Source organism: Acomys minous (genome assembly GCF_964271855.1).
Source record: "Acomys minous genome assembly, chromosome: 16".
NCBI lineage: Eukaryota > Metazoa > Chordata > Mammalia > Rodentia > Muridae > Acomys > Acomys minous.
In genome coordinates this window covers 27,784,091-27,802,568 of record NC_140498.1, presented here as the reverse complement: position 1 = coordinate 27,802,568, position 18,478 = coordinate 27,784,091, and the positions used below count along the sequence as shown (strand labels likewise).

The 18,478-nt window shown below is 37.5% G+C and overlaps 1 protein-coding gene across 3 annotated transcripts in view; it reads left to right on the top strand.

The window, feature by feature from the left end:
• The window catches only part of GABRB2 (gamma-aminobutyric acid type A receptor subunit beta2), a 213,610-nt gene that overhangs the window by 168,771 nt on the left and 26,361 nt on the right, over positions 1 to 18,478 (top strand). For 2 of the 3 annotated variants that reach the window (XM_084761207.1, XM_084761208.1), the window contains exons 7-9: positions 4,106 to 4,243; positions 5,208 to 5,360; positions 9,270 to 9,514. In XM_084761207.1, coding sequence (XP_084617333.1) covers positions 4,106 to 4,243; positions 5,208 to 5,360; positions 9,270 to 9,514 — 536 coding nt within the window. Of the gene's footprint in view, positions 1 to 4,105; positions 4,244 to 5,207; positions 5,361 to 9,269; positions 9,515 to 13,705; positions 13,820 to 18,478 lie in introns of all 3 variants that reach the window. The other variant, XM_084761209.1, reaches the window with a different exon arrangement.

Here is an 18,478-nt window from a genome sequence, read left to right as displayed (position 1 = left end):
TGTGTTCCCAGGAACTGGAGTTACAGAGAGTTGTGAACAGCCATGTGGGTACTGGGAATTGAACCTGGGTCCTCTGGAAGAGTTGTCAGTGCTCTCAACCACTGTGCCATCTCTCCAACCCAGCCAAGAAAAATTAATAATGTGCTATATCATTTTATTAGATTTCAAAATCTTTGGCATCAAAATGAACTCTTTACTTCCAATTTCTAGACCTTTAGGAGAGTCCTACCAATGTGGTCAAATCACTCATCTTTCCCAGCATGCCTTCCCTGGTATCTGCTCATAAAACCACAAAGAGATGGAATGTAGCTAAATGTTATTGTTTTGTTAATTCATATTTTAAACTATCAAAAAATTAATACTATCTCTTCTGTACAGTTATCTGAATTATGGGAGGAGGGTCCCATTTGCTTTAAAGGTGTAGGTCAGCCTCATTGGAGTAGCTGACCCCACACCCAGAAATATATTGATAGCACAATTGGAGTTGGTGATTATTAAATTTAAAATAAAACAAAAAACAGAAAGTTCCAGGCTGGATACGGGAAGCTGTAAGGGTGAAACTGAGAGAAATGTGATAAAAATATGTTTTGTGGCATTTGAAAAGAATTTAAAAATTTAAATAATAAATAACTGTAAAAAGCTTGCAATGATTTTTTTGTAATTCACCCCTCTAAAGCAACTATTATTTTTATTATCTACTTTATATATGAGAAAACAAAGAATACATACAGTAATTTTACAAGACACAGAATAAATGTATGACAAAGAACCACTGGATAGCTAAACCTTAAATGTTCTTATAAATTTTAAAAATCAAATTTGAAAATATTTATTTGGGACATAGATACGTAGCCAGTGTGTGTATGTGTGTGTGTGTGTGGCCATAATGTATAAACAAGTAGATAAATCATAGTTATAAATAACTGTCCACTCAAATCAACATGAACATTAAGTCACTATTTTGCTAACAAAGTGACTTTACTGTGTGCCTTTTCCTCTAGCAGGTATTAGCTAGGGAACACTGTGAAGCAAGTGGATATAGTTCTTAGTAATGTTTCCACTAGGTGAACCTACGCTTTCCTGCCGAAATGCCTCCTGTTTTCCAATTCCTCTGTCTCTGGCTGTGTAAGATTCACACTGATCAATGAAAAGATGAGCAATACCAAGGAAGAGCGGAAGGAGGAGGAGAAGCTGGAAGAGTCTTCACTAGCTCAGCCTTAGTCCTTTGATTGGAAAATTTTTACAGATTGCTTTCTCCTCTTCTGGTATGGTGTTGCTTACCCTGTGCTTACATTACAAAATGGGCACTTTGCCTCTTTTTAGCATAGTGCTTGTTTTATGTTTCCTAGCAACACTGTGCAGTGGTAGAATGCTGTCTTTGGGGGAAAACTGGCAAGAATTCCTTACACAGCCACATGCCAGACAGGTAACTTTAAACACATTATGTAATCTTTCCTAGCCTTAGTTTTCCCTGCCATCAAGTTAGGATAAAAGTAATTCATACACAATATGGGCAGTCAACACTTACAATAATGTGTATAAATACTTCTCCCCTATAAAATTATTATTGTAAATGTTGATATAAGTAAATATGTTATTTTTATTTTAGAGGTCCTAGTGAAAAAAAAAGGCCATATTTTATAGAGGTATTATACCTCGCGTATAGACAAGTGGTTCTCAAGGCTTTCACGTGCCACACAAAATGCAGTTATCTAAGATGCGTACCTGAAAGGAAAAGCAAGTCCCTAGGTCAAATCACCAGCTCCACAAGCATCTTAATTACTAGGCTCCTGGGATAATGAACCCAGATTCATTGTTCTTCGAGGTTTGGCTCTCAGGAAAAGGGATGACATCTAGTATCTGCCAACCAACTTTGACTGGATCTATAAGTGGCCATTGCTGTTTCCAAACCTCTTCCCATGGGACCTGATTGTGCTTTGTTGTTTCACAAATACCCCTTTTTATGTTTATGGATGACAAATCCAATTTTAGGAAAAATTTCTTAGTACCTGCCTTGATTGCTTCTAAAAACTTCTAACCTTTTCTCTTATTGTAAATTGCTTTTATCAAAGACTCTGAACTAACTCATTATATATATATATATATATATATATATATATATATATATATATATATAAAACAAATAAATTGTATTGCATTTGAGTTATCAGTCTGGACCATGAGTTGCTAATAGGAAAAGTGTAACCTTCAGACAAATATCCTTGTCCTTTCTTAGAGAAACCTCACTTCTTAGGATTGTGATGAGTATTTTAATGGGTTATAAATTCTCTGCTGGGAATTTATTTATGGTACCATTAACTTATCACTTAAATGTACATAAAATCATCAAAGTTACTTTCAAATCAAAGGTTTTTTTTTATGAAAACAGACACTCCATTTAAAAAAGATAACCAGATTAGCTCATGCCAATAAAATATGATCAATTAAAAGTCCACAATTCTGTTTCAATAGAGTTTATGGTGTTTGAAAAGAAACAAAATTTTGACAAGGTCACCAAATCCTACACTGTAGAACCACCTATACAGATGCTCACTAAGTCTTAGAAGATCTGTATTTGTGCTCTGAATAAAAATGGATATGTAATTATGAATGGGTGAAACTTCAAATGTTCTTCAAGTTGCCATAATCAGAACTGAGGTGTAGTCTGTGCAGAAAATAGAAAATATGCTACTGCTATCAAAAATATTTTTTCTTGGCTGGAGAGATAGTTCAGTGGATAAAACACTTGCTGTGCAAACATGGAGACTTCAGTTCCAATCCTCAGAAGCCATGTGAAGCTAGATACAGTAGCTCTGTCTGTAATCTCAGCACTCCTATGGTGAGTGAGCAATCAGACACAGGAGACTCCCCAAACACTCATGGGACAGCTAGTCTAGCATATGCTAGAGCAAAACAAGAAAACCTTTCTCTGGCAAGGTGGAAGGTGAGAACCAATACCTGTGTTTGTCCTCTGACCTTTGCATGTGTGTCACATGTGCATGTCTATACTCACAGAGAAACATGTACATATAAACATGCACACACATAATGTTTTAAGTGACAACTAGGCTAGGTGAGACTATTAATTATTAATCTATACTAGGTTCTGTTGCATGTACCTTTGTCCCCTGGAGGGGGAGACCTGGTGGCACTCAGAAGAAGGACAGCAGGTTACGGAGAAGAGATACCCTATGAGCATATACAGGGGGAGGTAATCCCCCTCAGGAACAGTCATAGGGGAGGGGCAATAAGGGGAAAATGGGAGGGAGGGAAGAATGGGAGGATACAAGGGATGGGATAACTATTGAGATGTAACAAGAATAAATTAATAATAAAAAATTTAAAAAATTTAAAAAAGAAAATATTGTTTATAATCTAATAAGTGCTATTTGTTGCACTTACGGTTTCTGTGCTTGCTTGTTAAGATTCATGGATTTTGGGATCATTATCATTAATAAAGACATCAATGTCTTTATCAAAAGGAAACCTTTCTCTGCAAATAGTGAGTGATGAGCATCATGTGGGTCCTATAAATTAATGTTAAGTGGATGGAAGTATGCTTCCTGAGTGTACTGTGCATTTGTAATCGCACTACCCATTCACGTCTATTAGAGATTATTAAAGTCAAAAGATCTTGAGTGCTCAAAAATCAATGAGAAAAAAAAAAAGATGGGTTTGGAGAGGTGGAATATGAAAAAGTAATTCAGCACCAAACGAATTACTTGTTTTTCTTCTTTTATCATTTTAAAGCTCAGTCTAGGGTCAAATGATAATGTGATCATGTTTTGTAGATGGGGAAGACTCACAAGCAGATTGATCTACATATGAACCTCATGTGCACCGTTCCCTACTTGTAAGAGGAGGATTCTGTTAATTTCCTTAAGCCTTTGACACCGTGTGTGGGTCTAACAATACCAATACCTCCATTTTGATAAGGTTCTGTGAGGTTGGAATGCTTCAGTGGACTTCCAAATGTTTAGATTGCTACTGCACACATCGCAGCATCATTGTAGCTTCTTATACATATGAGTGCGGCCATTTTCACAAGTCTTCTTTCCATGTGTTTGTTTCTGTTCTGTGCATCCATGTGTTTTTCCTTTTACAGATGGCTACACAACTGATGACATTGAGTTCTACTGGCGTGGTGATGACAATGCAGTCACGGGGGTGACAAAAATCGAGCTTCCTCAATTCTCCATCGTAGATTATAAACTCATAACCAAGAAGGTGGTTTTCTCCACAGGTTTGTATCGGGGGAATGATTTAAGCAAAACTAGCTTCTTCATCCTATTTTTTTTTCAGGATGCCTTGGAGTGGGGCGTAGATGGGAGGTGCTATACCTTAGGAAAGCAGCAGTAGAGAAGTTATGTTACTATTACTATTTCTAAGAGGCCTCTTGGACTATTCAGAAATACACAGGTGTATTCCAGAAGGCAATCTCAAGCAGAGCCCAGCCCATCTCTTTACCTCTTCTTTGCCAAGAGGAGATGGATTGTTTTGTTTGGTACTTGGAAGAGAGGCATTATTTTGGGTTGGGTTCCCCCACCATGCCCACCCACCTAGCCCCTGTAGCCTAGTGCATACTAAAAGCTGTGTTCTTAGCACCACGTTGGTTCTTTGGTTTATTGCACATAGATCATACTTAAAGGTGGAAATTCACTACATTACCATAGGTGGTTTCTTTACTTTAGATTATAATACAAGCAATTAATTTGCTAAGCAAACCGAAGGTTATACAGAGTGAGAGCCCACACAGACACCTGGGTTCTGATCATAGACTGAAAAATGCCTTCTGTGGTTTCTGAGGGTGTTTTTTACTGTCACTAGATCCTTGTTCTTATATTTTAAAAAAATTCAAGGTAAATATACTAAGAAGATATAGAAAGAGGGAAACCAAAGTGACTGCTCCAAATTCTATTGTCCTCACAGTTGCAGGGATTGAACGTCTTAGAGGTAATATATGAGGCTGATCAGGAAGAGCAAGGACTCTTTAGTTGCTGGCAAGAATGGAATGTGTTCACTCTTAAGTTCTGCTGCTCATTAAAACACCTGGGATCTCAGACTAAATTTACAGGAAAAAAAATATGCCCTTCAGCAGTAGCTAGAATGACAGTTGGAAAGAAGTGCAAACTTTCCATGGGCCTAGCATGGAAAGTACCCTATAACTACTGAGGGATAATGATGATGCTTTCAAATTGCCTTTCTAGGTTCCTACCCTAGATTGTCCCTCAGCTTTAAACTGAAAAGGAATATTGGCTACTTCATCCTGCAGACATACATGCCATCCATTCTGATTACCATCCTCTCCTGGGTCTCCTTCTGGATCAACTATGATGCTTCTGCTGCACGAGTTGCGTTAGGTAGGCCATCTGCAAACTGTAGAGTCCTCTCTCTCTCCCTTTGCCCTTTCTCCCTCTCCCCACTCTCTCTCTCTCCCCCATTTCCCTCTCTCCTCTCTGCCTCTTCCCTCTCTGTTTTTTCCTTCCTCTCTCATCTTTAACCCCTGTGGGGTGTGTGTGTGTGTGTGTGTGTGTGTGTGTGTGTGTGTGTGTGTGTGTGTGTGTGCGCGCGCGTGCGCACATTTTGTAGCGTATGATAAGACTGGACTTTTCTCATTACAAGAGTTCAGCCATGAGACTTCGATGATCTGACTCAGTGTTAAATCAATTAAACACAAATTAAAGCTCTTCCGTGTCAAAATTAGTTAACGGTAAAGCTGTGGGTAATGAAATTGGTTTCATCAGTTTGGTAGTCTTATCAAAACATATTTCATGTAATAATGTTGTATAATTGCTCAATTTGTCTTCATGCTCTTTCACCTGCTAAATGCTTCCTTTTATCCCCTGCCCTAGCATGGAGATGTGCTATGTAACAAATATATAAGCAAAATGTTTTCTGGTGGTTCATTCATGCTTCAATACAGCATGTGCAGGGCAGGAGACAAAGGAGCCATGATGCTGGGACATCCTTGGTCATCTAGTTTATCATATGCCTGGCTTTGTTTTTCTGTCATTACACCAGATGTGATTAAAGTACATTGAGTAAGTATTTTATAAGATTCAAGTAAAGCAAATCATATGACCTTTTGCACAGATATCTCTACTTACACTTCTAAACAACCCCCTTAAGATAACAGGTTGTTTACCTTCATCATAACATCGCGCTTATGTCACTACACTCACAGAAAAGGCACTCATTTTTCATTCAAAAACATTTGCATCTGACATGTGCTAACACAGCAAGGTACCGAAGATGGAGTTCTCTTTATTAAAACTTACATTCTATCAGTAAATATAACTAAGAGTCACTACAGCAGGAAATCAAAAGCAGCCTCAATGTCCACTAAACAGGCCAAAAGGAATAATGCAGATGTGATCTGTATACAGAATGGAATTTTATTAAATTGTAAAAAGTGAAATTATAAAATTTGAGACAAAGTAGATTAATCTGGAAATTATATCAAGTGAGGTTCTCAGCAAGATAAATGCTACATCATTTTTTTTATCACATGGGATTGCTAACTTTTAGTGTTTTTATGTGTAAGTATGTAGATATATGTGAATAAAAGTAGAAAGGTCATCATGAAAAAACAAAAATAGGTGTGGAGGAAAGGGAGGAGGGCACCAGAGTTTGTCTGAAAGCTCAAAGGTGGGTACCAGGATGGGATGGTAAAAGTGGGAGAGAGGGCTAGAGGAGAGGATGACCAGTAAGGAGCAACAAAGAAAGTGTTCTAAAACATGTCATAATGATACCTAAACTTTTGTATGATAATTCTAAAATGATGTTTTTAAAAAGTGAGAAACTGAAGAGCCACAAAAATTATAACATGAGGTAAGTCTGCAGAAATAAGTAAGCAAGCATTTTGTAGCTATCCATGGGAGTGTTACCGTGATCAAGGGTAACATCACACAGAAGTGTTGTTCCAGGAGGAGAAAAAAAACTTAAAGAAAATAAATATCTAGGAAGATATCTGGGTGATGATAGTCTAAGCTCATGCCAAAAGCTCTTGGGTTGGAACAAACCAGGGATGCCAATGAGGCACCGGGGAGTATGGAGAGTGGCCATAAGGAAAGATAGTAGGAGATGAGAGACTAAAGGGTCAAGAATGGATTCAGGGGTTGGAGAGAGGGGCCAATAGATAAGAGCACTGTCTGCTCTTCCAGAGTTCCTGAGTTCAAATCCCAGCACCCACAAGGAGGCTCACAGCCATCTATACTGGAATCTGATGCCCTCTTCTGACATGCAGATCTAGCTAGCACTCAAACATATGATAAATTCTTAATTTTTAAAAGGGGGAGATTCAAGGGTATGGTTAAGAGCTTTGTTTTTATTCCAAATGTAATAGAGACACTGAGTAGGTGAGTGAAAGGACTTAGCTTCAGTTTGATCGGGGTTCCATTGGATGCTGTTAGTTAGCCTGAGATGGATCAAAGGGAAGAGGGAGGCACAGTGACCTCCAGGAATAAGGAATAGGTGATCTCTGTTATGTATCATCTTAGAGCGACATAAAGTACCTGTGTAGACTAACTACACATACAATTTCTGCCTAGTTTGTGATGGTCTGTCAATTGTGTTCATGGGACCTGTAGAGGACAGCATGAAAAGAGGTTATAGGTAAAGACAGCAGGAGACGGGAGACTAAAGGGTCAAAAAGAGATTTAAGGATGTGATTGGACAGAAAAGTAACTTATTGATGCTTTTAAAAACGCTTAAAACATCTTTGTATTCGAACTATTTATTATGAGGTACATAACTAACTTCCAATGACTTCACTAGGCATGACCAGGTTTAGTATGTGTAAAATATAGATTTTACTATAGTAAAAAATGACAAGGAGCAAAATGAAATTGGAAACGTTTCAAAATGACTAATAAAAAGAACATCTGAGATTAGTAAGAAAACATTTTATCTAAAGTAAACTGAAGTCCGGACTTATGTTCATGTAGCTACTCATGAGCTTCTAAGAAAAACAAAACGAAAAATATTGCTGAGGAAGGATTAAAAGAGAAAAGTGCATGAGAGAAGTATTTGGACAGTGAAGTTAAAGTTTTGAGCTGTGATTTAGGGTAGGTTTGAAGATGAAAGCTCCCCAGATCTCAGTGCAGCTTTCCCTCCCCCCTTCCCCCCCCACCCCCCCCCCACCCCCCACCCCCTCCCACCCCCCCCACCCCCCCCACCCCCCCCACCCCCCCCCCCCCCCCGTGATCGTGGTCCCTGTCTGTGATTTGTCTGTTTTCTTATCATTCTTTTACTACAAAACTGGACTGGATCATACCAAGGACTCTGAACTTGCAATGCTTTTACCTTCCAATAATAGCTTTCAGTTTAACTGCTCTCCATTGTTGGACAAGCAATGATAGCCTGACCAAGGGTGACATTTTCAATAAGGACCACTATAACTGATCTGTGCCTCTTGTCTGTGTGTTATGTGTTCAGTTGTCCAACTCAAAAACATGAGCACTCTGGCTCCTCTGTCTTTAACCCTCTGCTTCCAGCTTTCAAATGTTTGCACTAGTTGGTGTATGTCAACTGTATAATGCATTCATAGATCCATGTCTGCTTTTTAAATTTACCTTTCCGTTTTCATATGGAATATCATGGAAACTTTTTAACTGGTATTTTTTTATACCATTGTCTTATATTGTGTTCTTCATTCCCCACACTGCTACCAGGATGATTTTCTTAAATTCAGTATGTCTGTGTTTGTGCTTCCCTGTCTACATCTAGACAGCATTGGGTAGTATCTTTAAATTAGACTCTCATTTGACCTCCATTTTTCTCTAATATGCATATTAAGATCTTGAAATCTTGTTAAAGAGCTGTGAGCTCTCTCTAATCCAGCCTTTACATGAAGTTTTCCCACATATAATGTCCTAAGTCTGCTGTGACTGTTCATCTCCAGTCTCTGTTTGACTGAGACATATGTACTCATTCCTCTGGAAGCGCCTCCCAGAACCTGAATTCCTATTCCTGACACATTAGGAATCTGAGCTAGGATCATCCCTATACTAATTTGCCCCAAGTGTACATGGCTATCACAATATTTAATTCATATTTCCAATCCACTAATTATAAAAAAACTACAAAACATAAAATACAATTAAAATTTCCATAACAATTCATGTTCACTGTAAGTTAATTTGCATATATTGCTAGGAAGTGTATAGGCTGGTATATATAAGTAAGTAAAACTAGCTTTTCTAGCTGCTATGAGAACAGCAAGGAGACAGGAATGTCATTACTCTATTTTTTTCTTCTTCTTCTTTTAGGAATTACAACTGTCCTAACAATGACCACAATCAACACCCACCTCCGGGAGACACTCCCTAAAATCCCCTATGTAAAAGCCATCGACATGTACCTAATGGGGTGCTTTGTCTTTGTCTTCATGGCCCTTCTGGAATATGCTTTGGTCAACTACATCTTTTTTGGGAGAGGACCCCAGCGCCAAAAGAAAGCAGCTGAGAAAGCTGCTAATGCCAACAATGAGAAGATGCGTCTGGATGTCAACAAGGTACATTTACAGAGAAATAGTCTTTGTTGCTTAAACTCATAGAAGGATGCTATAGGACTTGATGGAGTTGTTAAGACATAGGAAAACAGGGTCTAAGGGAAAAATGATGATGTCCTCCAAAAACTACATAGATGACACGTGAAAGGCAAAATTGGCTACCCAAATGTATCACCCAGTGCTTGGATTCCCTTTCTGTTGCATGATAACCACACAGGCTGTATTTCTATATATGAGAGTCATATGTTGTGAATACTTTACATTACTCTAAACTCACTCACTTGTTTATATTTATTTAAAAAGAAAACTTCATCTCACTCAATGGCACTTGCTGGTACCTGACCTTAATAAAAAAATAAAACTGCATCCGTTAAACTTCTGCTTCTACTAAACGAAGGCTCTGGACCCTATAGCTACATTCGATTTCTTTTAAAATAGAAATAAATGACTTTTTAAAGCATTAAATACCTACCAACAACAACCTGAGATTGTTTTTCCTCTCCAAGTAATCAAAATGATAGGGAGAAATGGGGGGAGGGAGGGAGTAATTTTCTCCAGTTGTACAGGATTACTTAAAGCCTTCCCCCATGTACCACTTACCCCAGAGGACTTCCCTGAATGAGCCTCCCATATTTACGAAGTGAAACAGGATCAAAGACTTCCTACACAAGTTTACATACTGTTTTCCTTTTCCTTGAAGTCAGGTTTTCATCTCAGTGAAATGCTCAGAAAAGAATTTTTAAAAGATTGAATCCTGGGTCCCTCCTAAGCCTGGGCATCATATGTGTTTTAGGTTCATTGGCTTATTCTGGCTTGCAAGCCAATTTAGGAATTATCACATTGAGGGCTTTGTCACAGTCTCCATGGAGGGGAGTTTATTTGATCCAAATAACTTCACCTGGCTTACTTTTGTAGAGTTTTCTGCCTTAAACAGAGTAACTATGATGTTATGTCTTTATATTCCATGTTTGAACTTTTTTTGAGTTAAATCATGTTTTCATTTAATGTTTTCCTAGCATTTTTGAAATAGCATATAATATAGAACTCATTAAATAGTTCACACTGATGGTCTGGGAAAAAAAAATGTGCTACAACCACCTGTAATTATTAACCATAACATCAGTTTACTAGGTCAGTGACATCTTAATGTCTTCAACTTCAGTTTAATTCCAAAGATAGAACACAAGTACCCTCTGCCACTGGACTTAGAGCCAATTCCATCCAAATTCTGAGTCATAAACCCAGTTTAACCATAGGTCTGATGTTTGTTTGTAGACTGTATTTTTAATTAAAGACTCATCTTTCTCAGAAGATGGTAGGTATATATAATCTATAAAGGCCAATAAGCATGAAGTCAAGCAAATGCCCATTTAATCCCAGTGTTCAGGTACGCCATAGCTGGAATCTGCGGGCTGGTAGGCAGCAACAGCCAGCCTATTGGTATGCCTTCCTCAGATTGACAAATGAGAGCACTGTTAAGACTGTTTCATGATTCACCAGATACATAAAGAAAACAGAAAGAATAATAAATAAAACTGTCTCCTAGGACTCAGGTTTGAAATGAGTTAAAGAGTGGCCGAATGCAAGACTGACTTAATAAGATACCATCTGATCCATTTTCACCTTCATCTATGTGATCTCTTTATACTAATTTACATTTAAATGATAAATTTAAGACGGAGGCAGTGGAGATTTTAAACAAAAGGAACCCAAAGAGCCTTGCAAAGTTTGAAATCCAATTGTTTCCAAACAGAAGCAGGGAGGAGCTCATGGGGTAGGCACTTTTTGATAATGCAAAGACCATCCCCCTGGCTGAGGCCAAGCACAGTGCAGATCATAGCAAGACAGAGAACACCAAGAATGCCAAGGGAGCTCTGAATAGTAGCTGGTTTTCAAAACAGGGAAGTGTGTCTCAAGACATCATCAAACTAGGAGGTGGCTGTTGCTATTAGTGACGCAGCCAAGGATGTCAGTAAACAAACCACAGTGCCCAGGACAGCTTCCTAGGATGAAGAATCATATGGCCCAAAGTACCCAACCTTCCTACTTGAAACCTGAGAAACAATGCCTCCCCCCAACAAGTAGTATATTTGTGTTTCTTTGACCACATAATTTCATCATTTTTGATCAGCACCTCAGTAAAGATATCAAGAACAATTCCACATCAAGTTTTGAATCAATCAGGTTTAACATTTGGATCTGTGTAACAACAGAAAGTAGTCAATCTATCTGGCCTTCAATATTTCATCTATGAAATTGGGTCAATTCTTCTCTCATAATGTTATTATGAAGAGATTGTTTAAAGATTATTATGATAATGTGAAGAGTGTGAGAGAGTCCTCACTATCTAATAGCTATCAATTAAGTAGCATATATTAATAAAAATGTGGCTCTTATGTATGGTAAGCATTACTGCTTTCACATTAAAATAGGCCAACTGTATACCTATTAGTACTTATTTCTTTGGTATTACATGGTCCAACATCCCAAATGAAGGATACTACCTAAAATAGAATGTATATCAGAAATTACCATGACAACAAGAGATGCTGTTTTTCAATTATTATTAGCTATACAATTTACAGCAAACTCATTGTGTCAAATTCTGTCAGACACATTATAGGGCAGAACATCTGATATCATCTTGACTAGATTAAGACAAAAAGATGTCCATATAGCATTTCAGGTACCAACTTTCCTTCACCCAGCACAAAAAGTCAGAGGAGAGCCACGCCAGATTCTGATTATGTAATCTTTTCTTTTGTGTCAGTATCATTGCATAATACCATGATTCCTTACCAGAAATGTCTCTTCTTTTCAACTGTAATTGTAAGATTATTTCCCCCCCAAGATTGGACACATAATCAGCTAAGCATTGTTATCTCCTGTAGCAAAAAATAAAAAATAAAAAGAATCAACCACTAGGAGAGGGATTAGTTTTTTTTCTGCTTTGATGACGTCCTAGAGAGGAAAGAACTGTATCTGACCAGCTGAGATGATTTCGAATGTTTCAAGGTCGAGGTAGAATGAGATAAGAAATGTCAAAGGTGAAAAGCTGTGCTTACTTCCGTATTTTCTTTTTTCTCTTTATTAGTTACTGTTACATTTTGAAAAATATTTTTCAGCTTTTAAAACACTTCCCACGCTGTTCTTTAATCCAGAAACCGAAGCTAATAAGGAAATATCCAATAACCACAATTGTTTAGGGAAATTAACCAAGGCCCCCCAGATCTGCTCTGGGTTTTCTGACCATACTTCGCGTGCGGTGCATGGTCCTAACAGAAAATTGCAACTCTCGTTCCACATTAGTCCATCTGTTCAGTTTATTTGACTTAAACCCAGCATCCTGCATGTGAAAGTCAATAACTGAGTATAACCTTTACCTGTTCCTATGTAACAACCTAAATTGCAAATATTAAGATACTAAAATACTAAGCGTTTTAAATCAGCTTCAAACCAGCATAAGACCTACTGATATTTTGACCAAGTGTCCTTTGCAGTAATTCAAAACATATAATATCTCCCAAAAATAGATAATGAGAAAAATACGCAAGAGCCTATCTCTTCGCTCTTGCATGTGTGCGTGAGCAGGAGCAAGCGAACCTCTGTATGTATTTCCTGATAGAATTTGCGTTTTTAAAAATTTTCTTGCCCTGTTTCTTCTCATGCCTCAAGTTGTCAGTTCCTCACTTTCCCTGTTTTAAGCTTCCTGTGGTTCTCTGAGTTCTTTTTCTGCCCATTGCTCCGTGTATGCGTTTGGGGATCTAGTCATTTTTGCTCTTTCCGTCTCGGTTATTGCACACTTGAAGTCCTTCCAATCTGCTTTTCACATTGTGAAACCCACAGCCACCAGTTTTCTAAATAAAACTCTTCCAAAGAGGATCCCCATTTGAGGCCCTTTATTCTGCATTGGGGTGTTGTGACTCTGTATTGTTCATATGCCTTGGCTGACTCTTTTGTAATGCAAAGAAACTGACCTTTTCAGTGTTGTTCCTACTGCTTAGAATTAACCCTGCAAATTCTTGTGAAAAGCAACTAACCAGCATTCTCCCATTCTTCATTAGTGTTGGTCTTTTTCTTTAGTTTTCCTGAAGACCAATAGCGTTTACATATATATATATATACATCCAGTTCACCTTAACTACTAGTGCCATCAGTCAACTTAATTAGCACATTCTCTACTTTGTCTTCCAGATTTTTTATAAAGATATTAAACAAAATGGGACCCAGTATCGATCCTTGTGGGACCCTACTGGAAACCTCTCCCCAGCTAGACGGACTACCAATTACGATTTCTCTCTGTATACGGTTAGATAGCCAGTTTTTAATCCATTTTTTTTCTATTTCTGTTTGGGACAAATTTGTTTAGATGTTCCCTTTAAAATAGAGTTTGGCATCAATGAAGATAATCCATAGGCATGTGTCCACTGGGATTTGAGTCTAAGAGAAATATCCTCAGGAGACTTACTTGAGTCTTCAATATGACACAGCTGTGGGGGACATAACTGTTAAATTACCACAGTACTAGAGAGCAGAGTGAGGGAATTGCATTTAGATATGCCTGTTGTTTGTATAGAGAGACTGCAGTATCATGATATAGCTTGGCTTTTCTTGGTTTTGCTGTTGGGTGTTTTGAACAGTTGACTGAGGAAGAAGCCAAACTTTTCTTCTGTTGTTTGGAATACGGGAGTTCAAAACTTTTACCTTCTGCCATAGATTATTTTGTCTGTAGCTAAGAATGTTATATTTGCATCAAGTCCTTGCTTTATTGTTATCTGTTTTATAAATACGTATTAGTTTGGCAGGTCCCACACTTTTATCACGGGAGGTAAAGACAGTAATTGAAAGGACCCTTGTTAAATCTTGTGATTAAACAACTCTTAGTCTGCTTGTGTACTAATACTGAGAGTTGGGGTTCTGAATCCCCACGTGTCAGTGATGGGCAAACAGTCCATCCTATTACCTTCCGAGTGAGAGGGGAGAAGCTACTCTATAATACTCTGCCGTTCACCCAATCACTCACCACTAGTCCACTGGCACACTTCGGCTTTGTGTTCTGATGTCCGTTTCCTGATTGGGATAGAGTAATACTGCTTTTCAGCCTTTGCTGTGAGGACTTGATGCCTGAGGGGTTCCCATATTGTGTCTCCTAACTATCCTGTTCTTGAATTTTACTATTTTGGCTTCAAAAGTCTTTACACTTCATTCCTCCCTTGGCCATTGTGCAGAGGCACAGATTTGGATGATGTGTTAGTTGGCATCTTGGTTTTGGTACTTCATTGCTTGTTAAGAATTTACCTGAGAGATGGCAATAGGTTCTGGGAGTAGAGGAATTTGAGAGTTTGTTAATCACTGTTTTCGTCTTAATCACGTCAAAATCTAGAGGCTGTCGTTTCTGTGCTTTCAGGCTATCATGAGTATGTTGTTTCTGCCATGATGTTTAAACTTCAGTTACTGTTGTTGAAAGTAGACTGGTTTGATCCAGCACTGCTCTGGAAGTAACGATGATCATGTTGAATGAAACAATATGGGAGTTCGTGTTTATTATACCAATGTTTGAAAAATGTTACATTTGTAAAAAAAATTCATGATGATTATTCTGATGATTGGATAAAGCACCAAGAAAATTCAGAATAGTCTTTCACCATGAGAATATTTTGAAGAAATTTTGCCTCTTGGGTACCACGTTGTGTAAGTGATGGTTTGAAGAAGTTAATACCCTATGACCCAATGAACAAACCCCTTGTTTTTCAAGCTCCTCTGTTTCATATACTTGGTTAAAGAGAATGTTCAACAATATACATTGAAGTATGAAGTCTGATGTTTTTTCTGATATTGTCCTTCTTTTTCTAGATGTCTTTGTTCTTCATTTTAAGTTTGTATTCAGAATTTAAATTTTTAAATAAGAGCTGTAATATGCTAAATAATCAAGATGTTTCTGGCAATCATGAGAGGCCATGAGAAAGACTATATTTTAGAGTCAGACTGAAATGAGTCCACTTTCTGGTATTGTCTTTCTGAGCTGTATGACATTGGATATTTTAATGTTTTAAGTTCTTTGACTGAAAACCGTAAGTCACTTGGGACTGCTAAGATGAGTGAGGTAATTATGCTAAGGCCGTATACAGTACCAGGCAAAGGGCACTCAGTTATAACTGGCTACTAATATTGGCATTGGTTGCCAAGAGGACCTATATTTTTAAGGTTTTAAACAGTGGAGAACACCTGTATCCACACACACACAGGTATAACTATTACTAACACTGCCTTTGATTCATACTTAGTGATACTATTTTATATAAAGTTGACATGTTCTACCATTGCATGGATTGCTAGTTTTTGTATTTTCAAATACAAAATATAAATCAAACCAATGACAATGTTTTGCTGAATTCCAGATCATAAGTTACTAAACATGTATTTAATATCCATGCATTGTTAGATATGTGAATTGTTCCTGAGGTGTGTCTAATATGAACAACTATAAAATAAGAAAGATATTGCTGACATGCTTGTACACTGTTAAGTCCTGACATACAAAATGAAAAAGTTTTGATGAAGAATAAAATATTGATCTCTATTTACATATCATTCCCTATCACTTTCTATATGTAGTATGTTTATATACTAGCACCATGGAGGGGTGTGCCATATGTATGCTTCACCTCTAAAATGGGAAGAAAAAAACAGAAAGCACGTGTTTTACTCTGAGCAATTAAGTACTAGAGATATGGAAGTATAAAATAATTCATTTTATCTTCTCTCTGTCTAAAAATTCCTAAATAATAAAACAGAAATTGAAAAGTAAAACAAACAAGGGGAATAAAGCAACACTCACTATCAACTGAGGCTCTGCATGGAAAAGATATGTAAGCAAAGCCAGAGCTAATGGCAGTGGAGCTCAAAGAAATCTACCCATAATGTAGCTAAGGGAACAGGAAACCCCAATAGCAAAATCTGAATCAAGATGAGGAATGCAAACAAGGAAACAACATAGAAACCCTGGAAGAGGTAAATGTGATCAGAAGGGCAGGGGTCAATACTAGAGAAACAAAAATGAAAAGAAAATGATTCTAGCTGAGAAAAAGCTGTATCTCAAGATGAATTTTATGATAACTTTTCTTTTTTTATTTTTATTTTTATTAATTTATTCATATTACATCTCAATAGTTATCCCCTCCCTTGTATCCTCCCATTCCTCCCTCCTTCCCATTTTCCCTTACTCCTCTCCCCTATGACTGTGACTGAGGGGGATTTCCTCCCCCTTGTATATGCTCATAGGGTATCAAGTCTCTTCTTGGTAGCCTGCTAGCCTTCCTCTGAGTGCCACCAGGTCTCTCCATAAATGGAGAAGAAACAAAGGGTTAGAAATGGGAGCAAGAGGAGATTGAAGGTTCTAACTGGCCTCATTGGATTCAAACTCTGTACCCACAGCTGATGGCCTGAGTTGAATCCCAATAAATTATTTTTATAAGTTGTCCCCTGATCACATCACACAAGCATGCACCCACACATGTACATATACACATTCTCACACACACACACACACACACACACACATACACACACATACACGCACACACACACACACACACACACACACACACACACACACACACACACAAACGCATACACACACATGAATCTAAAAGCAAAGAGATCTTTCTAGAGGCTGGGAAATGAGTGTGAAAATGATGCTATATTTGTGTCTGATAGAATAGATATTAATGGTAACCCTAGCCCAAAAAGAACATCCAGCCCATAAAGTGTCCACAATAAATCCTTTCAAACATTGAAATGTAGTTACCTTTAGCTATGCTAAAATTCTTATAGTACATAGCAGTAAAGAAAATGTCTAAGTCATTTAAATGTTCACCACAAATAAATGATACCAAACTCCTATTAAAACCATAAAATAAACCACAGATCTACTTCAATAATAAACATCAATAGAAGGAAAAAAATCACTAAATAGAAATGTACAGAGAAGACTCATAAAGCTCAGTTTAAGGTGCTTGTTGTCTTGAGGGACATGGATAATATGTATAAAAATTCAAAGACTGAAATATTTCTTAACCTGTAGACACCAAAAAGACCGTTCCTAAAACATCAGTATTTATTCTTGGCTATAAATAAAAAATAATTTGATACACTGAAAATCAATTTGGTCTTTAAAAGAAGGAAATTATCATTTTCCAATAGTGTTCAATTTTAAAGCAAATGATTAGCCTCTTCAAGTTAGTGAAGTTAGAATGAGACACACATAATATGAATAATTAGTTTCTCATATTTTCTTATGCATACATTTATCCATGGATGAGTTATTTTACAGTATTTATTTTACACTGATAGAATTTCAGATTCTAGAAAATGAGGTAAAGTTTTATCATCAGGAATCTTTTTTTCCCTGAAAAAAAAAACCATAAGGATTATGAAATGTTTATTAAATAAAATAAAGATAAAAAAGTGTGTGCTCCATGAGCCATTCTGGGAATCAATAGCTGCCGTCACATTTTTATTAATCACCTTCCTATTAATATTGAATTATTTCACAACAAAAAAAATACAATATCTCCAGCAAGTTTCTTTTCACTTTCCTAAGGAAATTCAGGATTGTTACGGCTTCTGCTGCAAAGAGCTGTGCAATATAACTTGATACTTATTTAATTTTGGCCAAAAGGGTACCTCGGGAGACATAACATAAATGGACCCTGACATGATTTTTGAAATCCCCCTCAAAAATAAACAAGCTGTTTTCTTCACAACACTTCTCCTAGCCCTGACTGTAGATGTTTCTGAAAGTTGGACAAGCTCCAGCAGCCTTCCTTTCCTGAGTCAAAGGACACTTGCGGTGGTTGCTTAAAGAGGAGCTGGACCTAAATATTTGAGTCAGGGGAGGAGAAGCCAGCCAGTCTCAGCTATCTTCTGGAAAGCATGCTGTAAGATCAACCACCCACATAGTACTGC